The following is a 27,721-nucleotide window of genomic DNA, read 5'->3' on the forward strand; positions in this document are numbered from 1 at the left end:
CCGGTTTTTGATTGATTGAATGAATTGTTTTCAGTCTGGAGAGAAGAAAGCCGGTCTAAGGGATCTGCACGCTCCCTGTCACCCCGTGACTCTGTTTTTTCGATGTTTGAAAGCACCCCGAGATATTCGCATAGTGGCGTCAACTGCCACCGATTTTAGCGGTTACAACCGTGGCATTTGGCTTCATTACACAGACGGCAGCTGGGACCTCTCCGATCTCAAACGAACCACAGTTTCCCGTTCGACGCCATCGGAAAGTTCCACCGCACACCCTCTTCGGCAAAGCTCTTCCGGAGACACCCATCTTGATTGAGCTCCGCGACGGACTGTTTTCGGCAATAGCCCTTCCAAAAACGTTGGGTATACTCAGCCATCATATGTCTAGCACGCGGTGGCTGGGCTGGTCGTTGATGCCTTTGCGCAAAGCCTCTACGAGATTATGGCCGCTGCTGCCGGCATAACGTGCCAATATTTCAAAATGACGTTTCCGCCTAGGCCTTAGATAAGCACTTAATTTTCCTGAGAAAAGATGGCTTCAAAACATTTCAAGAATATTTTAATTCTTTCCTTATATTATTTGCTGAAAATATATAAAGTCAAGTCGGTACAATACTCAAAAACCTAGTTGTGGCGCTGATGCCTTGTGCGCAATTTTCATCTCTCTCGCAGCTTGCTCGTCTCGACGGCAGTCCGTGGTGTCTCAACGTGTAACTTGGACGAATGGCACTGCGAATCTTGCACAATTTTGTTGTTCGTGGTTGCCATCAATGCTCTTCGGCAATCGCGGAGGAGAAATGTCGCAAGACTGCAGCTGAAGGGACGAGGCGGAAAGGCGTCAAACTTTGCCCTCTCAAATGGTTTAACCGCCCAAGCCTAGTGAGCACGATAGAGTTTTGCGGCTGAATAACTCTTATCGACTATTGTATTTTTCAGAAACATATGCTACGCATGCTCAAGCTTGGCTGCTCCCTCGGAAATGCCTCGCAACCGGTGTCACATTATCATGAAAACAGAGGCGACTTGGCACCACTGACGCTGCGGGAACGCATACAATACAGCAGGACATGGAATATCATGGTTGACCACAGAGCGTAACCTGGATAGAGACAAAAGTTGCGCTTTGAGCCCGACCTTTGTCTTGGCAGCACCTACATCACCGGTTGCCTGCCGTAGCAAATCTCATGGCACGTGTAAAAGCATTCCTTTGTGCACATTTGAAACAATCAATGTCATCATCCAGGTAGTGTTACCATCTGCGACACGTATTTCTTACATATTGTTCATTATATCTTTTGCAAATACGTCGTTATTCCACATCGAGTCTCACTACACCTAATGCCTCTGGCTTAATTCGACCCCGGCGGTCGGTCTCATCCCTGCCGTCTTTGCTGCCGCAAGCTCATCCTTCACTACAACATGTGTTGAGCAGTCCCTGTGGCTCAAACTCGGCCCAAGGAGAGCCAGCGATCCCCTGACGATGGGAGAGACGCACAGTCAGGGGTGCTGGTGAGAAACGAGTGATGTTCCGCAAGGCTTCGAGTGCGGGTAAAAATGAAGTAATATATAACGTAGTAGCAACGGAAACAAGGTTATGTGTAAGTTGGAAGCAATTTGTACGTCTTATTACCGTAGCCGCTCAAATTATATTTATTTCAGCATGAGCAACTTGGAAGGAAATGGAGATGAGTGGTTCGAGGATTATTGTCAAATTATGCTTTTCCTGTTGTGCAGCAGCTGTGGCGAGCTTTTGCTCTCGCATTAGTACAGTGGCAAGAGCTATTTTCAGGTTTATTTCTTCTCATAAGAAAGCTTACAAGCCCCGGAATGACCAGCTTGAGTCATGTCTTACATAGCAAGAAGACGAAGCAAAAGGCCAAGGACTTGGCTGCGTGGCAATCAACAATGGTGCCGGTAGTCAGCACCACTTCATTTTGCTAAAGAAGCCTTGGATAATGTTAGTGAATCTATCTATCCAGAGGTAATTCTATGAGCAAATGGAACATGCGGTCAACGAGGGGCGCTGTCGGGTAAGACTGTCTCTGTTGGTTGAGCAAGCAGACTTGACGTACTTGCTAGATAGTATAAAATCATTCATATTACTAGTTGAAGAGGCTGGTTAGCGACCTAATGAGACCATATGGCTGGGAAGTATTCTCAACTCAAGATAAATGGCATGACTCTTTGAAGGATGGAAACAATCATTGAATTCTACAAAAGAAACTTGGTTAATAAGGCGTCTCATGGCGTGATGCACACGTATTGCCTAGGTAGGATATATATATTTTAGGGCTCTCTGGGGTCTGGTTACTTCTGCTACCTAAATGGATTATTGTTTCGCTCTCAAGTCAAATAATATCACAATCTACTATCTATATATAGTGTCTGTAATATTAGTTACTCCTTAACAAAACATGAATCATGACAAACCTGGTTTCCTTTTTCAAAACTGAAAGAGTTCTTAATCAATGGCTGCTTAAATATAAGCAAGTTCCAAGACTTGGTGAGTTACCCCAAGTAGCGCATAAGCTAACCCAAGTAACATTTACTACAGAGATAATCCAAGACTTGTACGCATCTCTGCATGATAGACAAGGTATAACTGTTGCTTTCCCAACTAATGTGTTTTCCCTCTTGGGAAAGCCCAATAAGTAAGAATTACCACGCTCACCATAACAACGACTTAATCTTGACGCTGTTCTTGGCCTCTCACAGCCTGCAGGATACCGGATACACCTGGTCTTGGCATCATGGTTGAATCGTCTGACGGACTCTCCTCATCCGTCTCCTTGGGTTCTTGTTTCTCTGCGTCGCCTGTAAGAACCACGTCGGCGACAAAGAAGCTGGCGAGTAGGCACACAGCCATAAGGGGCACTAGCACGATGAAGACGACTCGAAATCCTTGCATGCGCGCGTTCAAGATGTCCGACTCGAAGCGCTCCGTGCCCGTCTCGCCTATGCGCCACGTACCGTTCAAGACACGCACGCGAAGCGAGTCTGGCACCGAGCGACGCAAGGCCTTGTCCAATACCGCGTAATATGCAGATGTCGACACGGCGACTCCAAAGACACTGCCCAGCGATCGTAGAACATTGCGAGTTCCCGTGGCGACGGCACGATCCTCATCCCTACAGTTGGCTTGCAGCGCCACAAGACCTTTGTAGCCGTCAGTAATCAAGACTGGCCAAGAGCAGGGAGTCATGCAAGAAAAGTCTCTTGTATGCTATCGATCTGTCAAAATATAACCCCGAAAGGCCTGCGCAACGTACCCGGTTGGTGTACCCAACCCACGCCGGCTCCCTCAATGGCCAGAACAACTACATAGGTGCCTGTGGAAGTGTGTAGATTAAACAAGAGCTGTAGGCCACACCCAAGTGTCCAAAGCAGGAATCCCGTGCGTAGGACAGGGCTGTATCTGCGGCGCCAAAATGTAAGCACGAGTCTGCAGCAATTCTTCAAGCCCCCAGCTCACCTGGCCAGTTTAGACATGACCGGCCCAGAAGCGGCGCCGGCCAGGCCTTGCGCGAGGAGAAATGGCAGAATAATCGTGGCGCTCTGCAAGGCCGTATAGCCGCGGACTGTCTGGAGATGAAGAGGTATAAAGTACTGGGTCGCCTGCCAAACGAAGTCATGAAGTATGCCCATAACAAGGAGGAGCGAAGACGATCTATGTCTAAAAAGGCGCAGCGGGATAATGGGCATCTTGGCCACAAAAGCCTCGATGGCGATGAATCCAACCACCAAAACAACACCCACCGTCAGTGTCGAGATGGTCTCAGCACTATCCCAGGGCCACATGCTCCCCCCCGAGTTTAGAGGTATCTAAGCGGAGTCTTTAGCTTGATGTAGTCACGACTCACTACTCTATCAGGAGAGCTCACCATGATCAGCACGATTCCCGCGACGGAAACCACCACGCCCAGCCAGTCAATCTTGCCCACCTTGTCCTTCCAGTTTCCAGACACGGGCTTGAGCGGCAAGAGAAACACGAGGAGGCCGAAACAGCACGCGGCGGCAATGGAAGGCACCCAAAACACCCATCTCCAGCCACCGGCGCCCGTTTGTATCAGGCCACCGGCCACAAAGGGCCCCGAGGCGGCGCCGGTGCCGATGGCGAGGCTGATGATGCCCTGGTACTTTCCGCGCGACCGGAGGCTGACCAGGTCGCTGACGATAATGGCAACCAGGGAGCTGATTCCGCCTCCGCCGATGCCAACTACGGCCCGGGACGTATACAGCCAGATGGGCGTCTGGGCGAATCCGCAGAGAATGTCGCCGACGATGATGCAGCCGACGGAAAACAACAGGATGGGTTTGCGGCCAATGATGTCCGATATCCGGCCGTAAAGGGGCTGGCAGGACGTCTGGCCCAAGAGGTAGGCTGTCCCGACCCAGGTGATGCCCGGGCCGGCATGCAGGGCATCGGATATAGTTGGCAGAGACGTGGTGACGGCGTTCATGTCTAGATAGGAGATGAAGTAGCACAGACAGAGGCAGAGATAGGCGGCCATCAGTCGCGGAAACGGCAACCGCTGCGTCTGATCATCGAGCTGGTCAGGGCCAGAGCCGCATGGCAAGGTGAGCGTCGACGAGCTCTGCGTCTCATCGCCGTCGGATCCGACAGATTGCGTCTCTGGGTCAAGAGTTTGGTAACCGCTCGAGACGCGGGCCTCGTCCTGGGTCAAGAGAGGTCCGGTTTTGGTTGATCTCATGCTGGCAATCTGATTTGCTTGGAAACAGAAGACAGGGTAAACGAATTTCTGACGACATGTTTGCTTCGACTCTCAAGGCGCTTGAGCTGCCCGTGTTAAATGCTGCTTATTAGTCGGCCAAGCTGATGATTCATGCGGGGACAACAACACCGTTCATCTACATGAATAAAAGTCAGCAAGGATTCCCCGGATGCCCAACTACTTCGGAGTCCGTGATGGCCGAGAAACAGGCGTGTCTGTCACGGAAGCCCCGGTCACGTCTTACCATGGCACCGGGTCACACGACAAATAACCAGATTTGTCGCATGCGGAGCGGGTTGCAACCTTTTGCACGCGCCCATGCTGACCCTGCAGGTTGCATGGGGTAATGCAAGATTATCCTTTCCGTATGAGGAATGTGGTCGAGTGACGAATACTAGCTCTTATATGGGGATATTCATCTCACGACAGCCACATTGATGCGTTGTAAACGTCCGGACTGGTATTACGACCGACGGCAAACACCGGGAATGCTTACAGGGGCGGTGCAAAATCATTATTGTACCGGCTTCTTCAGCAGCATGTAGGTTTATTTTCAAAAACAGCGGTGAATCTAGATCAACGCCATGCCCCCATCTTCCGATGCTACAACCTTGCATCCATCGTAGCCACGTACAGCCAAACCTCAGCCGCCACATGAGCCATATGCGCAAAATTACAAATCAGCTCCAGCCGGGGAAACCTGGCGCGCGTTGATACTAAGCAGCTCCTTGACCGTGACGATGCGAGCGTCGGCTTCACACCCGCACAGCTGACCACCGGCAAGGTCCTTGACCGTAGTCTCTATATTCTCCAACGCCTTCTTCTCAGCTTCCATGCCGTAACGCTGCTCATCCGTGCCCTGCCCCTGCCCCAGATACCGTCTCTCGGCCAGCCTTCTCAACAGACACCCGTAGTTGCGCGCCCTCCAACAGAGGCGCAGCTCCTCGTCGCCAGCAAACACATCAGCCTTGCCCGCGCCCCCGTCCTCCAACACCTCTGCCACCGCCTTGATCTTGGCCCGCATCAAGTGGTTCGCGTAGATGAACACGTTGGCGCCCGCGGCCGCCAGCACACTGCGCTTGGTTTGCGAGTAGGCCGTCGGAACAACGACCAGCGGCGTGGTCGCATCCACGGCCCGGAAGCCCTTCAAGAACCCGAGCACCTCATCGGGTTCCCTGCTCTTGCTATGAATCATGACAGCGTCGACGCCAGTCGCGGTGTAGACACTCGCGCGCTCCAGGGCGTCCCGAAGCGCAGCCTGGACCGACAGCTGCTCCTCGACAGGATCCCGTCTGACCGCGCGCGTGGTGAAGCTCTCGATTCTAGCGGCAATCATGACATCCACGCCCGCCGAGGCCGCCTTGAAGGCGCGAATGACGTTGGCGAAGTCGTGCCTGTCGGCTTGGCTCTGCGCGTCGGACGTGGCGAGGAGGGAGTTGACCTTGTCGCCGGGTCTGGCCACGGCCTTGTCCTCGATGATGATCATGGAGACGCCGTGGATGGCGAGCACCGCCACGAGAGCCGGGATGTCCTTGGCTTCGCCGCCGCTGTCGGCGTCAAACGCCGCGCATAGAGGGCGCCCGTTTCGCTGCATGGGCTGTTGTACCGGCGTCATGAGGAGGGCACGCCGGAGGGGTGAGACGAGCTCGGTGTCCGGGACGCCGAGGATAGTCGTCTGCGTGAGACCGCTGTTCCAGACGCCGTCGAAGGTCTGGCCGTTGTCTGCCACGGCGTCTCTGACGAGCTCGGTTGACGCGCGGTCGTGGGCTTCGCAGAGACGCACTTGGCCGTTGTTTTGGGCTAGGACGCTGCGGAGCAGAGTGGCCATTTTGGGAGACGGATGCGGTTGCAAAGGACGGGAAGTAAGGGGAAGAGGTTTGATTCTTACAACGTTCATGTGTAGCTTGTTTGGTGAGGACTCGGGGGGTACGGCGAATTAGCAAGTCGCGGCTCTCGAGCTTGTCTGGCAGACGAGATTTCCACATCTTTTATAGACGAATAGCCCTCCGAGATGGGCATGGGGAGAGCCAGGGAGAGACGTTGAAATTTGCACGTCTCTTCTCCGAAAGAAGCAGACGGCACTGGCGGGAGGAGTCTCATGTCGAGACAATTCTCATTTCGCTTTCACCACCCCCGGGGTCAAAACGTTGATGTCTACCAAGCCATGAACCTATAGTGCAACATGTTTGTTTCCTAGCCGTGCGGACGTGTGACCTCAAAACATTATACGGACCTCCCCGGATGTGGCACTGGAATCCTTCATATGCTAATTGCTTAGGAGCTCGAGGGACTCACGGGATCAAAAGTTGCACACCCTCTCCCTATTATATCCGCCGTAAGCGTTCTTACCTCGTTCACCAAGTAGCATCATGATCGGGCAATTTGTCTACTTCTGTCCTTATAGATGGGCCAATCAGAATCAGCTCTGTAGACAGTCGGTCGATTGTGGAGGCGCAGGATTACATGCAACGCAACTTAAATATGAATGCCGGTCATCCGAGCGTGAGACGACTTGCCAACTTGACACGCGGCCCCGGGTCGGCTTTTGAGAATTCAAGTGCGAATCGCGAATCGCGGCGATCGGTGTGGTAAGCTCGCTCAGATGCGGGCTTGAGACCTTGGGCATGCAATTTTTCAACGAGTTTCTCTGACACGGAGCTCATAAGGGCTGGGTAGCGGTTTCAAGACATGGCGCGCAGCGAAATCAAACGCCGGCTGAATAATTTGCACATGATGCTTGGCGTTCAAGGTATTGATACATGGTGAAAAGGTCTCAAGATGCACACGGGTGTGTAAGCGAGAGGGAATGAATCATGTCTCGTATGGGAACAGAGACTAACAGGCTATTTAATACCCCGTCATCTCACTCTTTCATCATTGGAGAAGAGCAGGAGCTTTGTATAGCTACTATGTTGAGTTTTCGAATTCCCTCCCCAAGCGTTATAGCCAGACTACATCACTTTACCATTCTACTTTACCTTGTTCATCATGACATGCGTACCAAAAGAGTCCTTGTTTGAAAACTTGAGCGAAATACCTCTTGATCCGCATTACGCTCTCAAAGAACTATTCCGTGCCGACACTCATCCGAAAAAGGTCATCCTCGGATCCGGTCTGTACCGTGATGACAACTCGGAGCCATGGGTGCTTCCAACGGTGCAGAAAGTCAACGATCCCCCTCCCTTCTCATCCATCCTTGACACGACGTACGTGTGGCTAAGGAACGTGTAGGCCGAAGAAGTAGTCAAGAAGACCCAGGATTCCGGTCGTTACGAATACTTGCCCATCTCCGGACTGGCACCCTTCGTCTCGGCCGCTCGACAGGTCCTTTTCGGACCCCTGGGCAGCAAGGAGGCTCGCGTCGTCTCGCTGCAGACCATATCCGGCACCGGTGCCAACTTCCTCGGGGCAAAGTTCCTGGCAGAAACTCTCAAACCGTCGGCCGTGTGGCTCTCGGATCCTAGCTGGGTCAACCACGCCAACATCTGGGGCCTCGCCGGCGTCCAGGTAAGGCGATACCCGTACTGGGACGCCACGAACAAGCGGCTCGACTTTGAGCACATGATTCAACGGCTCGAGACGGCGGCAGCCCCCGGCGATGTCGTCCTGCTACACGCGTGTGCCCACAATCCCACCGGCGTCGACCCGACCAAGGACCAGTGGACAAGAGTGGCGGATGTCTGTGAGAAGAAGGGGCTGTTCCCGTTCTTCGATTGTGCCTAGTAGGTTCCCCTCGGCCGGCGGGTTGAGCTGTCTACATGCTAAGAGTTTGACGTCAAGCCAGGGATTCGCGAGCGGAGACCTCGCCGAGGATGCCTGGGCCGTACGGCATTTCCTGGGGCGTGACACGCTCGAGATGGCCGTTGCCCAGTCCTTCTCCAAGAACATGGGGCTCTATGGAGAGAGGGTTGGCGCGCTGCATCTGCTCTGCCGGACGTCGATGGCGGCCGACAAGGCCAAAGGCCACCTCTCGCGCTTCCAGAGAGGGCAAATCTCACAGCCTCCCACGACGGGGGCCAGGTTGGCCGCTACGATTCTCGCTGACCCTGAACTATTCCAGGAGTGGCTCTTGGATCTCGGAGAGATGAGCGGGCGGATTAGACAAATGCGCAGAGCACTCCATGACGAGCTCGTCGCCATGGGTACTCCTGGGCGGTGGGATCATGTCATCTCGCAGGTGTGTAATCACGGTCCAGTTGACTCTTTCTGGCCTTTGAAGCCTGCTGGCTGACATGTTTCGTCCATCAGATCGGCATGTTCTCCTATACGGGCTTGACGCCGGAACAGGTTGCCTCTATTCAAGAGAATAGCCACGTGTATATTTTGAAATCTGGCCGAATCTCGGTTGCTGGATGTACGTTGTTCCATTGGGTGCTCCCGGAAGATGATTAGATGCTTATATTTTTCTCTAGTGAACACCAACAACGTCAAGCATGTGGCAGAGGCCATTGACGCTGCAGTGCGGACGCATCCGTTCTGAGTACTAGACTGCAAAATTTATCGACTAGGGACGTTTATAAAGTTGTATTCACACAGCAAACAACTCCGTTGGTAGTGTGATGGGAATATTATTATCAAGGTGTTGCACGGAAATAGCCCAATGCCAAAGCCTACACAAGGTCTATTGTCGCGAGACCTAGGGCAAAGTCTCTGATTAATTTCTTATATTTAAAAAGGCCTTAATTAATAAAGCTTTACGAAAAACTAAAAACCTTTAATATTAAAGACTGTGATTAGATAAATCGAGCTAAATTGCTCCAAGCCCTCTATTGAGCCCTTGTCACAAGACACGAGCTTCATCCTCACGCGGCAAATGTGCTCAAGCGTCAAACGGCAGAACTCATAGTATTATTACAGTTGCCGATTCTAGGATAGTAGTTTATATGAAAACCACCTATTAATACATAATTCACCCCGTCCACCTCCTCATTCTGATTTCGGCGGCCACTTCACGCGCCGCTCCGCCCTGACATATAAATTATTCGGCCGTATCAGCTGAAAGTACGGGTCGTACTCGACAGGACCATCCTGCGCCAGCAAAAACTTGTACCGGTAGACGAGTTTCGGCAAAAAGACCTTAATCTCCTGCAGGGCAAAGTTGAAGCCCACGCACATGCGAGGCCCAGCAGCAAACGGCACGTACGAGCCCGCCGGCCGGTTCTTGACCTTGTCCGTGTCCCAGCGGTCAGGATCAAACCGCGTCGGGTTATCCCACAGGCTTTCGTTGTTGTGGATGTGGTGCAGGGCGGGAATCACCACCGAGTCCCTGGGCAGCTTGTAGCCGCCGGGCAGGATCATGTCCACCTTGGACGTGCGGCCAGGCTGGTACGAGGGGTTGTGCCGCCTCTGCGTCTCCTTGATGAACTTGTCGAGGAAGCCGAGCTTGCTGGTCAGCTCGGCCGTCACTTGGGTGTCGTGGTGCCAGCCGTTGTCGACCAGCTCCTGCAGCAGGCGCTCCTGGTTTCCGGGATACCGCACCAGGCTGTATATCAGCCAGGAGAGCAGCGAGGACGTGGTGGTGAAGCCGGCGCCCGTCGTCACGAGGAGCGCGGAGACGAACTGCGATGGCGGCAGCTTCTTGCCGTTGTTGTCTGTTGCTCGCAGCAAGTAATCTGCCGTCATGTGTTAGCCGCTGTGTTTATGGAACGAGAAGTCAGCAGCTGCTGTCTACTTGCGTACCGACAACATTTTCTGCTTCGAGGGCGGCGTCTTGAAGGTCCAGATCAACTTGGCCCTTGGACGCCTTGGCCATGGAGTCTATAATCATCTCCTCTATTCTGGCCGTGCTCTGGCGCAGTCGTTTGGGATCGCCAAATGGCATGTGGGCATACCATGAGCCCATGCTCGTAATGCGTTTGTTTAGTTCCAGGTTGAGGGCGATCTGGTGCACCATTTCGTGCAAGGGGGCATCCACGCCGGTGAAGTGTTGAAAGTCCATGCCCATGACAAGCTTCCCTACTGCCTGGGAACCGAGTTTGAGCATGTACTGGTATACGTTCCAAGCTTCACCGCTCTCGTCGAGCTCGTCAAAGACTCCAAACGCCTGTTCGACGGTGCTTTGCATCGTGGGCGCATAGTGGCGCACTGCCTTGGGCCCGAGGGCCGGAGGCAGAAACTTGTGCGCAAGCCGCCACTGCTCCGTGTCTGTATCTGACAAGAAGACACCTGCTTCGACTGATTTGATGGGGTGTAGGGGATGTCCCGGAACAATTCGCTTGCTAAAGAAGTCGCTTTCTTGGAAGAAGATTTGCGACAGCTTGGGGTCGTTTGTTTGGTAGACCTTGCTGCCCATGTTGTTGGTGACAATCAAGGGACCGTACTTTTGGAAAAGACGCTGATGGTTTCCCAGATGGTCTGGGTACACCTCGAAGTAGTTGCCAAAGTACGGAAGACCTGCTGGGCCAGGGACTTGCCGAACGCCCTGGCCGTCGATGGTGATGACAACTGGGCCATCCGCGTCTTTGACGTCTGAGACTGAACTTAGACTCTGATTATTAGAGACGAATCCAACGCCTGAAGACGAGTTAGAAAGCGTTTTGAATTATGCGTCTTGTTTTTCAATTCTTGCCTTGGTGATCAACTATGTTGAAGTGCGCGGCAACAAGGTGCTGGAGGTCATCAACATCTGCCACCTCTGCCAAATCAATATCGATGGCAGACGATGGGCTTTCACCGAGAAGATGAAATTGTTTTGAGCTCATGATCGCTTGCCACGGTGTTGGACATGGATGATTTCAAGTCAGGACTTGGTGTCTGTACAAGAAATCGGGCCAACGGGTTTTTGGGCTTATATCATATATGTATCCAACCATGCATCCACGGATCCATCCAAATCGTACATACCTAGGTAAATAGTCTCGACTCCCATTACGCTCAACCCCTGGCGCACCGGACAAGTGGCGACTGTTGATAAAATGGAACAACGGCGCATACCGAGGCTGATCCATTCTTGCGTGCTCCCCTGCAGAGCTGCCCTGTTTCACGTCCCGAATCATCATCAGACCCCCATCACTGGGCCATCGGCTTCTCCTGGTGTATTGGTGCCGCGACTCGAGACCCAAAAGACTCGATTCGTCAACGGACCTCCATGGAAGATAGAAGCAGGATCCGCCACGGCACTTCCAGGTGGGCCAAACCAGGGCTCAGCCGCGTCCAACCATAATGTCTTTATTCTTATTAGCTTCCCGATGTATTAAGTCCAAGGGCCGGTGAATGTGTAAGGCGGCTGCATGCCGGCGGCTTGCCTCTCCGGTCCGGCCCCTGCAGCCGTCATCGCGAGAAAATTCGAATTCGACCCCCTGCCCGTTGGCTTTGCCCGGGAAGCAGTCAACGTACATGATACTACATATGCAGTAGTACGTACATGTGGATGTGACGTACTGCCTGACATAACCAATGCAACGTCGGACGCAGCCGCAGGGATCGGTGAGTCCGGCCGACCAACTTTTACCTGCAGGAATGCAATAAACTGCCTCGGCATCCATATCCATGATCCGCATAATCCGCGGACGCCATGGACATTAATACCCGCCATTGTAGCCTCAGTATTCTTGCTACTGTGGAACGGGATGCATGGCCGCCTTTACATATAAGCTCCACCTTGATGTCTTGTCAAGATAAAGAGTCAAGACAACGGATCTCTTTGCGAAACACATAGTCTTGCCAGTCACGCGGAAAACACCTCTCCCTCATACGCCATGGAGATTGAAGCCGCAACAGTTGCGCAGCACAACAAGCCGGAGGACTGCTGGATTACCGTTCACGGAAAAGGTTGGATTTGAAAAAGACCATGGACTCTTCCTAGTTGCTAACCCTTGGCCCCAGTTTACGACGTAACAAAATATTTGCAAGACCACCCTGGCGGCGCCGACGTCCTGGCAGAGGCAGCAGGCACAGATGCCACCCACGAGTTTGACAATGCCGGGCATTCAGAAGATGCGTGGGACATCATGCAGCCATTTCTAGTCGGAAACCTCCAAGGCTATCAGGAAAAGAAGCAGAAGCCGAGGCCGAGGCCGATAATGAGCCAACCACCGAGTCCGAAGCAAACACCATCCACCAAAGGCCAGTCTCTGGCTACACTGGCCACCCTGGGTCTTTTTTCACTGTCAATCGCTGCAATCTACTACCTGAGTAGACACCGCCGGCCTTTCTTTCCCAAATCCCTCGTTTCATGGCTGCACAGCAAACCCGAAAACCAGGGCGGCTTCAGCTTCATAAAGGGCCTCTTCATCAGCAGCAGCATCTTTGCCGTCGGCAACGCGATTCTCGCCCAGCGCCTGGCCAAGCTCATCTGGGGCACCAAGTCCTTCACCAGCTACCCGGCTCACATAAAAGCCCCCCAGCGCATCCGGAAAAACACCCTCCTGCAGCATGGCCTCCTGGATCCCTCCCAATACCGCCCGCTCCCCCTACACGCCAAGACGCTGGTAGCGCCCAACGTCTACAAGCTCACCTTTGCTCTTCCCACCGCCGACACCGTGCTCGGCCTCCCGATCGGCCAGCACGTCGCTATCAAGGCTGACGTCGGGGGCGAGAGCGTCTCGCGCTCCTACACGCCCGTGTCGAACAACTCGGACCGCGGGGTGCTCGAGCTCGTCGTCAAGGTCTACCCCGACGGCAAGCTGACGAGCGGCTTCCTGGGCAAGCTCCGCGTCGGCGAGGGGGTTGTCTTCCGGGGGCCCAAGGGCGCGATGCGGTATCGGCGCGGGCTCTGCGGGGAGATTGGCATGGTGGCGGGCGGGACGGGCATCACGCCCATGTTTCAGATTATTCGGGCGGTTTGCGAGGACGACCGGGATCTGACGCGCATCAGTCTTGTGTACGCGAACCGGAGGGAGGAGGATATCCTGCTCCGTGAGGAGCTGGACCGTTTTGCGAGGCGGTATCCTGATAACTTGACGGTTTATTATATGCTGGATCAGCCGCCTGTTGACTGGACGTATGGAAGGGGGTATGTTACGAAGGAATTGATGCGGGAGAAGTTGCCGGCGCCGAGTGCTGATAGCAGGATAATGCTGTGTGGGCCCCCGGGCATGGTTCAGGCCAGCAAATCGTCGCTGGTGGCGTTGGGCTTTGAACAGCCGGGGGCGATGGCTAAGATGACGGACCAAATCTTTTTATTTTGAGCGGTTTAGGGACTTGGATGGCGAAGAAATAGAGGGCGTACGGTTTACCGGGGGGGATGATGTTTGATATTAGTTCGTAACTAGTCGTAACTAGTATTAGTTGCATTTTATAAATAAAGACACTTGTGCTAGTAATTTACCAGAGTAACGTCTTTTGGGAAAGTGATGGCCATTCTCTAGATAGCAAGCAGAGATGCGGCAATAAAAGCAGGGAGTTGAAATCTAGTTAGCCAAGGTAACTTCGGCATCCACAGATGCATGAAGCAAGCACATCTTGTAAGTAATGTCAGCGTTTACATGTAATCACTAGCCTGGAGCTCGTATGCGGCCGTGGCCACCGACAGGAAAGCAAGAGTGTAGTTGATTTGACTTTCGGCCGAGAGTCTAGCCCTACAAGTTTCACGTGTTTTCGCACCAAGCAGCATTCATGATGACCTTGAGCTGACAATGATTCTCTTGACTAAATGTATCAAATTTGAATAGGAAGCAAGGCAATGACGGCAATAACGGCAGTGACGGCATTCGAAATTATGAAAATAGCGGAAATTCATGGAAGAGCTGTACATAGACGCGGCAGGCCGGCTCCGGAGACCCACTGTCCGGGAGGTCCACCCCGCGGAGTGGGTCAGTCTCCGACTCGTCCTGATACTATCACGTTAGCAGTCGCAAAGTGTCGTCGCGTTGGCCGCTCAAAACCGTTGGACCCCGCTTTATTTACATGCATACTGCTCGGGAGGTCCGGCCCCAAGAACGGCTTTATACGCTTCGCCATGGGTTTCTGCCCGGGCGGTTAGCGTGGTAGCGTAACTCGGCGACTAGGTCCGGCCCGCAACTACTGATGGCACAATGACTATCAAGTTGACATGCCCGTTTTTCCAGGCCAATCGAAATGATTTGCACTGACTCAACGTTGGCAATAAGTCGACTTCTTTGTCAAATTCTCATCACACGCTGAAGGGTTTGTGCCACGTCGATCAGATGGCAGCCAGGCAGCTACGATGTTGTGTTGCCCAGTGCGGTATAACCCTTGATATTCGCCCATGGGTTGAGCTTGCCAAGTGACAATTATCTTGTGGGATAGATGGACGTATGCCCGGTCCGATTCCGCAACTATAGAATTCGAAATCAGACTCCTTGGGGGACGCTGCGAGATCTGCATTGGCTCACCTACATCGTTCCGATGCCATTTGAAACTCAAGTCATGTCCCCAAATAACGGCATCATGGTCTTCTAACTATACCGCACGAATCTCGCGCAAGATTCTGCGGAGCCTCAAGGGTAAGCTGCATCTTGATGTCTGGCCGAGTCATGTAAATCTCAATTTTCCATCTTTGCGTCCCTTTAGCAATCCATGCTTACCCGGTAGTCCGTAATTTTCTCCAGTATATCGAAGAAGCCGTCCACTCGATCTGCAAAGCTTGAATGATCTTTATTCCCCGTACGGACTTGGAGTTTCAAATTCTCTCGATTAAGGACTTTTATAGCCGAGTTGGCTTTGTGTGTCACCGGGAGTTCTTGTATATGTTCAGGCTGGCGAAGGAATTCCGAGTTAAATTAGCCGTGGACGACGTTCTTTAGAGACAAACGTACCGTGTGTAGCGAAGCGCTCGTTCCATTAACCAACCAGCCTCGCTCGTCTTCTTCGTCCCACAGCACCACGAATTTTTCATGAATTCACTTGAGCTTTGGCCTTGTGTGAATGGGTGTATGTATGTGTCCGATGCTGAATGGAACACCACCGGTGACCAGTTGTCTCCTGCATAGGAGAACTATCCCGGAAGATAGCCGTCGTGAGATGGCAGGAGTCGAGACGGCTTTGTAGCATAACTGGCATCTACAGTCCATTTAATACAGCACCTGTTAGTTCAGAAAACTCTTGTATTTCCTTATGGCAGATTTCTAGCGAAGCATATAGCTTCTGCGCACCACACAAGAACTCGTTATGTCGTTTCCAAGCCAATTACGCAAGGTGTTGTCCAAGTAGGACATGAGGTTTCCGTCTTGGTTATGTACCAAGTGCCAGATCATCATATCTCCGTTACGTTTTGTTAGAACGAGAATGGCTAAAAACCACTTGATAAAGGGCTTGCTACCAAAGGTATTTCCCCGTTGGGTCTGACCAAGACCTGCCATCATATTAAGCGGAACCTGAAGACCAGCATTGGGCTTTACCCGTCTTGGTATCGGATAACCTCTGGGCATAGTTGGATTTCTGAATACCTTGGTGCCGGTACCAGCCCCGGGAAAGAAGGGGGGAAAAGGCCTGGTCTTGCCTTCTCTGAACTATGCAACTGATTTTGAAAGTCATGTCAGGAGAAGCCCGTCTTTCAGGTAGCACATTAACCAGACTATTGGCTTTGACATCGCTAATGAATGGTGTACAATAAGAGATGTCATATTCGTATATAAAACCAGAGAAGGCTGTGCTTAGCCATTCCAGCTGTTCGCCTACCTCTGCTATTGAATCCCGTGTCCCAACAGCCTCTAGTCCAAAAAAAGTGTCAATAATCCTTGCGATCAGCCTAGGTCTATCAGGGAACTCGCCTCAATAACTCATTAGCTATTTGTAACCAGGCATATGTCAAGTCATGGAACTTAGATGAGAGTTGACAGCCAGCGCCGTTTTTCACGACGCCTTGAAGTAGTTGAATTATATATTATCTAGTTAGCTAGTTCTATAGCCTTTTCTGGTTCCTCATGATATTCTTGCGCATTGAAAAACGCCAGGGGATGCCATTCCAACCTAAAAGTGATTTTGTACTTCTCTAAAGGACTCCATCGGCTGACTACACTCGTTGATGTTAGAGAGTTGATGATTTGGTCTCTGACAGTCACCATAACATTTGGTTCCGCTGGGACCAAGAAAAATTGCTTATGCAAACTAGGAAGAGGCCACTCGTAGGCGGGTGACTTTAAGAACAAATTTCTATATGCAAGAACTTCGGTCATATTGTCTTCTTATCTTTCTTTGTTATCCGCTGTTTATTTAACGCGGTCCCAGTCCCAGTCCCAGTCTAGCGAATTAACAATACTTCCTCCGTGCTTGCTATACGCAAGATCCTAGGTATCTGAAATGCAGGGAACGAGATGCGTCAATCCAAAGTTGCAAGCTAAGATCATGTGAACTCCGCTACCAAGTTCTTGCCACACGATTAGGGTGTTCAAGGCGAGGCGAACCAAATTAGCCTGCGGTCCCATGCCGGTGACAACTGCAGCTGGAACTACCTTGCTGCTTTTCAAAGCCATCATGCTTTTGGACTCTCGTCTCGAGCAGTAATCGGACTGGCTAGTCCTCGGACTCGATAATAACCCACGGGAATTTACGGTCATCTTCAGTCTATGTGACGGAGTAGTCGGCTATTTCATCTTCGCGTGACCGAAAACAATAACAGTGTCCAATCTGCGATATGAGATGGACGGCAATGTTGCTACACATGCATTCACAAAGGCCGCGGGGCAAACCGAACCAGATAGTATCGCGCAACTCGTAGACATGACACGCTTCTTGTCCCTCGCTGAATGAGACACGTGCTGTGCCTCCGTGGCGAGCGGTTCAGACGCAGCCACATCTGAGGATGATTCAGAAGCTGTCGTGATTCAACGTTCATATACTAATACCGAACTGTCGCGGCTGACGGTTTAAATCGTAAATGGCTATTTAGTCGATGGGAGCCTGCGACAAGGGCTTGATATCAAAGGCTTGGAAAGGCTTCAACTCGAAGATAATCGAGTACGATGTCAAAGGTCCTTGGTTTTCCAAGAGCGAGGGACAAGTAATCACTATATATACATAAAGGGAACAGCTGTGCCTAGGGCTCTTACTTAAGCACGTGTTTAATTTGTGTAACTAATAGGTCCTTTATCGGTGAAGCCCCTTTATCAAGCTTCACGATCTGTTGGGCCTTTTCCGTGTAACAGAGCCCGCTTCTATATTTGGGTCCCTGCTTCGTCGGGACCACAGCTGATGAGGTTTGAAGCGGGGTCCGTTTCCGGCGATCTTGGTGAGTTGCTGCACAAATGTTTATTCAGAGTGTGTACGCCTTAAGTGCTAGCTGCAAATGTCCAAGACGACCAGCCGATGAGCCGACGAGCATTGGCCCTGGGCAATCCCAGACAGCAACACGGAAGCCTCGGCTGCTATTTCTGTCCCAACATGATGACTTGGTATAGATTCGCCCTGAAAGACGTCCCTCGGTCACTGGCAACAAAGACCAAATAAGGACAAAGATGATTGTAGTCGAACGAGTCATCAGAACTCCCCCCAAACATGGGGGGAACAGAAGATACTCCGCGAGGCGGCGAAATAACCAGACATGGTTGAGGCTCAGCTCAAGGTCATAAGGCATCAATCAATTGACCTTTCTTGTCCGCGGCTGCATTGCCATCTCTTTATGCAATGCATTGGCATTCAGTGGTGACAGTCGGGTTTTCAGTTTGGGTCAAGGATTGGACCCCTTCGGACTGCAACATGTTCCAGCCCACCTCCTGCTTTCTCTTTGCCACGTCTTGTGCATTGAGCTTGAAACAGGGAGCCGGCGTCAGCTGCTGGTGGCTGAAAGGCTTCTTCAAGCCAAGTCGATCAAGATCAACATGACCCCAGATGATAAAATGCGGAACGTTGGGGCCGCGTCATAGCCAATATCTTGTCGGTATCGGTGTCAATATGGGCATGCAATGTTGAGCGGTAGAGTGCCGGTTGCGTTGTGCTGCTGTATTCGATGATGAACTTGTCTGGTCATCTTGGAGCTCGACAGTTTCCGTGTTCAATAAGACATGAGGAACGACAGACAGGGTATTTGACTCGAAAGTCCTTTGGATTGGTGAACTTGTTATCTCTTTCCTTTCCCCCGTAGAAGGTTGTACTGGCCGGACGCACATCGGGCTTGATCGGACGAAGGATAAGAAGCCCATGCCAGGCATTCTTCCCGACCGCGCTCATGTCCTCTCACGAAGCTATTTTGTCATTTGCCAGTACCAAAATAAGTTTTGCAAGAGTTATAGCCCAGCATTGCCAGCTACACTCGGGGAACATTACCAAGATTTCAACATCTAAAGCGCGCGAAAGGGCAGATCCATCTCATTGCCTGAAGAAACGAACCAGCTCAGTCAGTTGGTCAACAACAAGTTGCATTTGAGCGCCTTCACTGGGCACGGCTTGTAAGTGTGAATCTCCATTCATACCCATGTTAGCTGTGCATATATCTGCATCTCGATCTCCGCCACGTATAGTCAGCCGGACAAGGGCAGTAGAGACAACGCACACTGCGGGAGACTGCCACCGTAAATTGGGACTTGGCGCAGATGCGATGCAGCAAGTGCAAAAAGCATGCATGTCCATGAAGATATAGCTATTGGCCTTTTCGACAACCTGGATATCAAAGGGACATGAAGTCTGTCGATATCGGCAAAATGGGAAAGGGGTACCTCAACATGGCAACATCCCATGAGCATTATACCAAAAGTTCCATGCACCAAAACTTATTTTTGCTGAAGCTATAAATGCCTCTCGTTGTGAAGGGAGTCGGGTATCAGGCATCTCTGCGAGCTCTAGTGACATGCCCTGCTATTGCAAGCGTCGGACACGCCGAGACAACCAAGGTTGGGCTTGCTCCCCCCGTCCGCCTTTAGACAAATGGGTCATGCTAAACGGCATTATCCATTAAACTATTTTCGCATCGACAAAAAGTGTTCTTCCCGCTGAGCAATAGCAGAGAAGTGTGTAAATCAAAAGCACTATCCTGCCGAAGGCTGCAGGTCAGGCACATTAGCGCCTTTGCGGTCATTGGTCGTGGATGCTGGAGGCTTGGGGAGCCTTGCGCAGGGAGGGATGTCTGTGGAAACCAGGCACTCAGAAAATATGAGGTATTGCATGGGGTACGGGATATATGTACCTCAGAGCTTTTCGGGGTGAGGGGGGAAGCGGCACGGCACCAGAAGCCCGGCACGGGATATGTGGCAGGCAGGTGGACGAAGTTGAACATGAGTACCAGATTCTGTTGATGTATCGTCAAGGTGTTTTCGATATTCTGCAGCGGGAATTAGCTCAGGGCGCCGCGCCAGCCACCATGTCCGCTGGCGGAGCTCCCTCCAATGAACTTTGTTCACGCAGAGAAAGCTCCAGTGTTGCTCCGGCCCCAATGGCATTCGAGCCTCATGAGAGGTCCCTTGAGTGGAAAAAAACGTTGTATTATATCAACTCTCGGTGTGCAGGCTGTGGATCGGTGGGAGCTGCAAAACGCGAACTATCATACGGACGGTGTGACTAACCCGTGGGCATTATGTCGGTTGTACGGAGTAGTCTGTGGCAGAACACATTTGCTGTTAACAATTGCACTGACAAAATAGTATTATCATATGGGCACAACAGCCAGGTACCTGGTCTGGTCAAATACCTATTACCTACTTAAGTACTTAAGTAGGCACCTAGGTCGGTACGTTCTGCCTCCTCCTATCATGTTGGTGCCGTATGGGAGAACACTGAAGCTCAGACTCAGACTTGGTGGACATGGCCCTGGGTCCCTGACACTGCAATGTTGGGCCGCCATGTCCCGAGTTGTTTCGCTCGTAGGCAAGGGTCGGTATCGACAGGGCGGACGTCGTTATTCATTCATCAACGGTACGGCGGCGTTGCGAACCAAAGCGCGTTTGGGACATTTGGTTTATGGAGTCTGGTCTTTGGTCTCCAAGGGCTCGACAGCGTGGTGTAGTCTGGTCTGCACGTTGAGACTTGGTGTGAACAATTCGAGTCGTCTACCGTTGCATGTGACTAAAAAAAGGGTTGTGGCGGGATGCTTGCAATTGAAAATAGCGCCAGGCTTTAAATGTTGAGCATGGTACGGAGTACGGAGCAAGTTGACGATGCTCTGCAGTCACCACCAGTGCCTCCTTCCGTCCATGGTCTGCTGCGGCTTGCGCGCTCCTGCCCCTGTTTGTCATATGCCCCCTGTCCCCCAGGTGCCCCCGTTATCCCGAATCTGGCCATGGGCTTGCTGTTCGAAATCCAAACTCCTTTCAACATGAAATGAGCACATTTTTCATTGAGCATCCAGCATCAAGATGCGAAAAATTCGACTTTGGCAAGCGTTGGCTCTGGCTACACGGCTCCAGAGGACGCCGCCGCTAGGGCAGCCTCCGGCCTGCGTCATCCCTTGGCATCTCGGCTCGTGGATGTACTCCGTACGGAGTAGGTGGATTGAAGACGCAAGGCCTCGATGGAGATCAACTGTGGCACCCACCCATCTCCAGATTGACACCTCACCACTCACACTACAGCGCAGATTGGCACGCCACCGGTTAATCAATGATACCAAGCCACCCATGGGTCGCGGTTTGCAGGGTCCTTCTTAGTTGGGACCAGGGCCTCAGCAGCCTCGAAATTCTTGGCCTCCAGTCGTGGCCTGCCAGTCCACCGGTATCATTCGGCGCTTGGGGGCACCGGCATGTTCCTCTGCCGACTCGACTCGACTCGACGCGACGTGCGCTGTTGGTCGTAAACCTCTCGACCCGTCAGCTACTGGAGCCACCTTTTTTCCCTTTCCCTTCTGCTTTCTGGTGAAGTCTGGGGCTTCAACCGCAGCCTTGCCCTTGTACGACAAGTCCCGTGCTTGTTCCAGGTCAAGCCTCACAAGCCTCATGCTCGCTGCGCCGAGTTCGCCTTTGCTTTCTCGCTTGTACATATCTTATCGCGTCTATCTTGGCCGGAGTAGCCCTTGCAGGGGAAGGGGACCGAATATCGTTGCCACTCTTGAGCAGCAGCACCAACAGGAACGAACAACGCCGCTCTCCGAACCCGCATACGGCCTCCTGCGCTTGAGCACCCCAGAGGCGCCTGTTCTCGACCAGACCCTCGTTCCTGTTTTGATCCCTGTCCGTTGACAGATTTCCTTGTCCACTTGAGAGCCCAGTCCCACGGGTCCAACCCGCCCAAAGTGTCCAACAGGGCTCTCTCCGAGAACCACTTGGGCTTGAACACCCCTGCTGCATCTTTGCAACTTGGCTCTGTCATTTTTTGATCGCTCCTCTTTTTTTTCTGGTCCTTTCTCGCAAATCTTCTTTGTTAGAAATTGTCAGTCCTTTCACCTGTGATATGGTACGACTTTGCTAGCTATTGACTAGCCTGGGCCGGATAGTTTTTGCGCTCAATCAGGAGATTCCATCCGTGGCACTACGTTCTGGTGGTCGGCGGTCTAAACTCCACAGCCCTGATTAAAGCTCGAACCTTGCCTCAATCACGACGCTTTCCTCTCAAAATCCTGAGCCAGCTACCCAGTCTTGCAGTACCGCGAACAGTCTTGACTTGGCAATAACTCGTTGAGAAAAATTGACGCAAAGAAACTGGCTCCCGTTCGACTCGGGACGTTCCAGCTGTCAAGTTGCCACCCATATTTCAAGGTCGCATCGGATCAGCATAGTTCAGCCTCATCTCATCTCACCTACCAACACCACACACCAATAGCCCGTGAGTGTCCAGGGTCCTGACAACATCAACATGGCACAACACCCAACCCTCAAGGCAACGTACGCCTCTAGGGCTCAAACGGCCACTCACCCACTCAATGCCTACCTTTTCAAGCTGATGGATCTGAAGGCGTCGAATCTATGTTTGAGCGCAGATGTCACTACCGCCCGAGAGCTTATCTACGTTGCGGACAAACTTGGCCCGTCCATTGTCGTTCTCAAGACACACTATGATATGGTCTCTGGATGGGATTTCCACCCTCAAACCGGCACCGGCGCAAAGTTGGCTTCATTGGCTCGTCGTCATGGATTCTTAATCTTTGAGGACCGCAAGTTTGGTGATATCGGCAATACTGTGGAAATGCAGTATATTGGCGGCTCCGCTCGAATTATTGAGTGGGCGCATATCGTCAACGTGAACATGGTACCTGGAAAAGCTTCGGTGACCTCGTTAGCAAACGCTGCCACTCGATGGTTCGAGCGATATCCTTACGAGGTCAAGACGTCAGTTTCTGTGGGCACTCCTACCGCAGAGGAGTTTGAGGACCACGATGTAGGCTCTAGCGGTCGCGACGACACCAATGACAGCGCGCCTAGACGGACAGATGACGGACGAAAGGGGAGCATTGTTTCCGTTACTACTGTGACGCAACAATATGAGCCCGTGAACTCGCCACGACTGACTAAAAACATGGCTGGTGATGACGAAGTCCTCTTTGCCGGTATCGAAGAAGCGCCCATGACCCGAGGATTACTTATTCTGGCACAAATGTCATCGGCAGGCAACTTTATGAACAAGGAGTACACGCAAGCATGCGTGGAAGCTGCCAGAGAACACAGAGACTTTGTCATGGGATTTGTTTCACAAGAGGCTCTCAACACACAAGTCGACGACCAATTTATCCATATGACGCCTGGCTGCCAGCTGCCGCCTCAGGACGATGACCGGAACGGATCCGTCCAAGGCGATGGCAAGGGGCAGCAATACAATACACCTCAGAAGATTATCGGCATTGCCGGAGCAGATATCGTTATTGTCGGTCGCGGCATCCTCAAGGCAAGCGACCCCGAAGGCGAGGCAGAACGATACCGCTCGGCAGCATGGAAGGCATACACGGAGAGAGTTCGCTGAATGCGACGGTAGGAAGTGGCTTCCCAGAAGCGTCATATCGACGTACAAGAGGAAATGTCAGCTTGATTTGTCAATTTTACATGTGTACGTTTGATTTCTTCATAGTCTATGCAAAAGTGGGACAGTGGTGTTTATGTTGGGTAGCAAAGTGGATTCAATATTGGGCGAATGTTTTACTCGGTTGGACACAAAAGTATGTGATGGGTCTGGAGGAAGATGAGGAACGAGACACGGAAGTAGTGAGCCGGTTGGAGAATTAAATGGACGAGATCTTGGTTGACGGGTACGTACTGCCAGAGATGCGAGGACAGGGACAACGTTGAAATACTTGGCTTATGTTTTTACGAATATTGTCTTTCTGAACAGCGTGAATAGTGTTTGCAAAGATACTTTGCACTGCAACCACAGAGGTAGCATGGATTACCTTATTCAAACTGGTCCCATCTGCCGATGCAGTCGGAAATTTTACGTTGGTTGCGAGGATGGCACCACTCGGCATCTCTCCACATTTCTTTCAGGCTCGCGTGATGTGCGAAAGTCGCCAAGGTGTAACTACTTAAGTACTTGACACCACTGTATCTTGTGGTCTCCCGCAGCCAGCCTCGGTCTTGGTAGTCCCCCACACCTGACACCCCGTCAACATCGAAAGGAGTTCCCGGTACTCCGTAGCCAGCAGTACCAAGCCAGGGGCGCTGAAAACGGGCTGGCGGGCGCCTGAATGGCCCAGATGGGTGGTTGTGGTGTGCGCGGCATGCAAGAGCCTGGTTCAAAATGTTCCATTGCGGACAACTCGGTACGGCTTCGTGGTTAACTGGTGGACACATGAACCACCAGACCAGTTGACATCTAATGCAGTGCTGGCCCGGAGCCCCTCACTGTTCAATGTTCAATGTTCAATGTTGACTCCGGCCCCACCAGCCGGTAGCGACAATCTGACTTTCAGCTTGGATGGGCAACGGTGACGGTTGACATGTCACCTCAACTCAATTTTGACTTCCATGTACGTACGTCATGCCCGGCTTCGCACCGTACATGCCGACGCAGAAGCTGCATCTCTCAACAGATGAGTGCTTTGAAAGCTGCCGCTGGACAGGAAGGCACGGGCCGGTAGAAATCGTGAGACTACTCGGACGTTGAGGTTGATGGCCTGCCTTGGCTCCTGGCTGAGTGGTGAGGTATCGTCAGTTTGCGTACAGAGCCGATCCAAGCCATGGGCGATTCGATGCTCGAGACAGAGGCTCCAGTGCCGTCCGGAAAGGGCCCTCCTAAGAAGAGGAGGAGGGTTGTTGTGTCGTGTACCGAGTGTCATAGGAGGAAGCAAAAGGTACTCCGTCAACGCCCTCTCCCATGTCATCACCACATTCCACTCTTCAGCGCACCCAACATGGCAATTCAACTCACCTAGTCACGGCATATCCCATCATGACACTAAACACTAACATGGCCAGTGTGACCGAGAGCTTCCTTGCGCAAATTGCCGCTCTAGAAACCGTGAAACATTCTGCTCTTACGACCCGAGTGCCTGTACATCCGACAACGGGAACACCACCAACAACAACATCAACAACAGCCTTACCACCAAGATATCACCATCCACCCAAGTGCCCCAAATCTCGGCATCTTCAACTACCCCAAAAGTTACAGAACCGCTGTCTGCCATGGCCGCAACATGGGGCTACGGCCAAACTGGAGCATCGACCATCTCCTTTCTCAAGAAAATCGAAACGGCCCCCTCATCCGACGACCAATCTTCACTCTCTACGCTCTCACTAGCCTGCACCTCCCGCCAAGACTCCTTTGCTGTGCGCGAAAGATACAAGGACCTCATACGGCATCTTCCTGCCAAGGTCTTCATCGACAAGCTCGTGGCCATGTGTATGCGCGAATTCAACTGGCAGTACTACTTTGTCGACCCGGACGTTTTCTTCGCCCAACTCCAGGAGTGGAATAACCTCCCGTTTAGTATATTCTCCACCGAAGGACCACGGGGTATTCCTCCTGGCTTGAGGGTTTTCCCGGCCGTCCTGTTCCAAATGATTGCCGCGGCTTTACTGGTCCTTCCGGACGACGAGGAAGAGGAGTTTGTGACGTTGAAGTATGCCGCCAACATGACTTTTGAGGACTTGGCGTGTGATTACAGTGCTAGCGGGGCGGAAATTGTGGGATTGTTTGGGAAGAAGGGGCTGAGTGTTACGACGGTTCAGGCCGAGTTTCTAAGAGCTTGCTTCTTGAAGTATACTGCTAATGTTACTGAGTCGGTTAGACACCCTCCGCCCCCTTCCTCCCTGTTGAGCATTTCGACATGTTTTGGTAGGTTCAAGATTAACGAATGGCGTAGTGGCACATGATTGGAACTGCTATCAGAGATGCTCAAGAGTTGGGCATGCACCGGGATAGCCTCGATCCTAAGCCCACAGAAACAAGTTTGGAGAGCGTTATTGAGAATCAGTGGCTTATCGAGCGACGGCGCAAGATGTACATGATTCTCGCAATGTGGTATGTTGCGTTGCCACCCTATCCACTCCCCCCTCTCCGCGGTAACAAACAAAACAGCTGCTAACAACTCAGGGATATCAACATGTCTCTAATACTAGGCCGACCCGGTACCGTGGACTGGCGCCACAGCATCCCATCCCTCCCAATCGACACTCCAGTGCCATCCAACCGCTCGAATACTCCTATCGCTCCTCGGAATCCGGAAAAGGACCCTCCTACTCCTTTGACTCGTTGTCTTTGGTTACACGAAATAACTTTGCCCTTACGAGATATCCAGGACCTCGAACATGAGGGTCCCTACCCCAGGGATTTCTCCAAAATCGACAGGGTTCACCAGAAAATCATGACTCTCCATGAATCAACGCCCGCTATATTGAGGCTGAAAAATCCTGACACGCGCTGGGATAACGACCCCGAGGTGGAGGGGTGGATAGGGGCGACACGATACTACTTCCACTTCATTCACAACTTCACTCTCATGGCCTTGCATCGACCATACCTGTTCCATAGGAAGGAGAGTAGGTTGGAGGCATTGACAGCTGGTTTGGCCATGCTGGAGATGCAGAGATCAATGTTTGAGGGCCTACCTTCTACATCCTGGAGAAAGTGAGTTCTGTCGGTGAGGAGTTTCCACGCGAACGTGGGCGAGTGAAAGAGAAGCCGCGAAATGCTAACGAGCCCTAGTTTTATGCTCTTCTTTGGAACATTCGACGCCATCGTCCTCGTTGCCTCTGTATACATCCTCTTTCCGCACGACCACCCAGAACACAGGCAACTATCCGTTCAACATATCCACTGGGCCATAGAGCGTTTTGTGACAATGCAGCATCGCAATCCCCTCGCCAAGGCCGCACAGGGTGTTCTCCGTGCCATTTTGGGCAAATTCACAAAAGCGCTTGCTCATTCTGCCTCGCCTTCCAAAACTTGCATCACGCCAGCCTCCACGAGGGGACCTTCGGACAATACGCCTGCCAGCGGGTCCGCGAGACTGGATGCAAATGCAAACCCAGCACCTATCTGGCCAGTTAGTTCACTCCCAGGCGCAAGCATGGCGAAGAGTGCAGTTGAGGGTGAAGATGCGGGAAACGCCAGGCAAGACACGCCGGGCGAGACGTGGCTGTCACCCAGCGAATGGGCCTTTGCGCCAGATGGTCTGTCGAATATCATGCCGACGTTTGCTATTTCAGATTTGATATACAATGACCTTACCGCGGTGCAGGACGGTGGCGGCATGATGGCGGCTGCTGAGATGGCTCCCAGCGAAGGGGGGGCGCCAGAGTGGCAGTTTGGAGGGGATATTGCCGAGGGTACGCTTTGGCAGGTGTTGAACAGGTTTCAGCCCAGATGATGGCATGCATAGAGCGGAAGAGCGGCAGTTGAAAACTGCAGCCGCAGTTACAAGGGCCATGTCGGGCGGCTTTCTGCGGTTTTGGACATTACTGGCGAGGGTTGCATATTTCTCCTACCTTGATCGTGATTGGGAAATAACGTCTCTCGCTATTCTCTGGGGGAAGTGCCGTCCTGAGTATAGGGCTCGGACGCAATTTGATAGGACGGCGATCTCGACGTACTCGGGTATGCATCAAGGAATTACTCAGATGGCTGCCAGCAACCAACCGTGGCGTTTGCGGGGGTAAAGATGAAACGCACGGCAAGATGCCAAGGATCTGACTTCCAATATAGGCGCGCTTACCTTGACATTTTACTTTCCTATGCAAATGGAAATGTTTCCCAAGAACCGTGGCGATGTTTATACACCACCTAAGCCATCGGGGGCT

General features: G+C 52.2%; 7 protein-coding genes across 7 annotated transcripts; 4 read left to right on the forward strand and 3 right to left on the reverse strand.

Moving 5' to 3' along the window:
* Nucleotides 1-2,680: 2,680 nt before the first annotated feature.
* On the reverse strand, nucleotides 2,681-4,709 carry G6M90_00g049030 (uncharacterized protein; the record flags this gene model as incomplete). The annotated part of the gene is made up of 4 exons (XM_014689528.1): nucleotides 2,681-3,153; nucleotides 3,267-3,412; nucleotides 3,470-3,819; nucleotides 3,879-4,709. 4 exons carry the CDS (start codon nucleotides 4,707-4,709, stop codon nucleotides 2,681-2,683), a joined length of 1,800 nt encoding a protein of 599 aa, XP_014545014.1.
* Nucleotides 4,710-5,403: 694 nt separating this feature from the next.
* PEPM (Phosphoenolpyruvate phosphomutase) lies at nucleotides 5,404-6,558 on the reverse strand (the record flags this gene model as incomplete). The annotated part of the gene is made up of 1 exon (XM_014689529.1): nucleotides 5,404-6,558. One exon carries the CDS (start codon nucleotides 6,556-6,558, stop codon nucleotides 5,404-5,406), a length of 1,155 nt encoding a protein of 384 aa, XP_014545015.1.
* A 1,160-nt stretch (nucleotides 6,559-7,718) lies between these two features.
* On the forward strand, nucleotides 7,719-9,210 carry aat2 (Aspartate aminotransferase, cytoplasmic; the record flags this gene model as incomplete). The annotated part of the gene is made up of 5 exons (XM_066130457.1): nucleotides 7,719-7,886; nucleotides 7,962-8,452; nucleotides 8,511-8,907; nucleotides 8,979-9,084; nucleotides 9,143-9,210. The coding sequence occupies 5 exons, from the start codon at nucleotides 7,719-7,721 to the stop codon at nucleotides 9,208-9,210; spliced, it is 1,230 nt and encodes a 409-aa protein (XP_065986557.1).
* A 446-nt stretch (nucleotides 9,211-9,656) lies between these two features.
* Nucleotides 9,657-11,431, reverse strand: alnD_0 (Cytochrome P450 monooxygenase alnD; the record flags this gene model as incomplete). The annotated part of the gene is made up of 3 exons (XM_066130458.1): nucleotides 9,657-10,342; nucleotides 10,410-11,243; nucleotides 11,299-11,431. The coding sequence occupies 3 exons, from the start codon at nucleotides 11,429-11,431 to the stop codon at nucleotides 9,657-9,659; spliced, it is 1,653 nt and encodes a 550-aa protein (XP_065986312.1).
* Nucleotides 11,432-12,427: 996 nt separating this feature from the next.
* cbr1 (NADH-cytochrome b5 reductase 1) lies at nucleotides 12,428-13,858 on the forward strand (the record flags this gene model as incomplete). Its single annotated transcript, XM_014689532.1, has 2 exons — nucleotides 12,428-12,500; nucleotides 12,555-13,858. The coding sequence occupies 2 exons, from the start codon at nucleotides 12,428-12,430 to the stop codon at nucleotides 13,856-13,858; spliced, it is 1,377 nt and encodes a 458-aa protein (XP_014545018.1).
* An 8,488-nt stretch (nucleotides 13,859-22,346) lies between these two features.
* Nucleotides 22,347-23,447, forward strand: ura3 (Orotidine 5'-phosphate decarboxylase; the record flags this gene model as incomplete). The annotated part of the gene is made up of 1 exon (XM_014689533.1): nucleotides 22,347-23,447. One exon carries the CDS (start codon nucleotides 22,347-22,349, stop codon nucleotides 23,445-23,447), a length of 1,101 nt encoding a protein of 366 aa, XP_014545019.1.
* Nucleotides 23,448-24,657: 1,210 nt separating this feature from the next.
* On the forward strand, nucleotides 24,658-27,291 carry G6M90_00g049090 (uncharacterized protein; the record flags this gene model as incomplete). Its single annotated transcript, XM_014689534.2, has 5 exons — nucleotides 24,658-24,771; nucleotides 24,896-25,705; nucleotides 25,786-25,943; nucleotides 26,016-26,549; nucleotides 26,628-27,291. 5 exons carry the CDS (start codon nucleotides 24,658-24,660, stop codon nucleotides 27,289-27,291), a joined length of 2,280 nt encoding a protein of 759 aa, XP_014545020.2.
* Between the last annotated feature and the right edge of the window lie 430 nt (nucleotides 27,292-27,721).

This window comes from Metarhizium brunneum, chromosome 2, assembly GCF_013426205.1.
Source record: "Metarhizium brunneum chromosome 2, complete sequence".
Lineage (NCBI taxonomy): Eukaryota > Fungi > Ascomycota > Sordariomycetes > Hypocreales > Clavicipitaceae > Metarhizium > Metarhizium brunneum.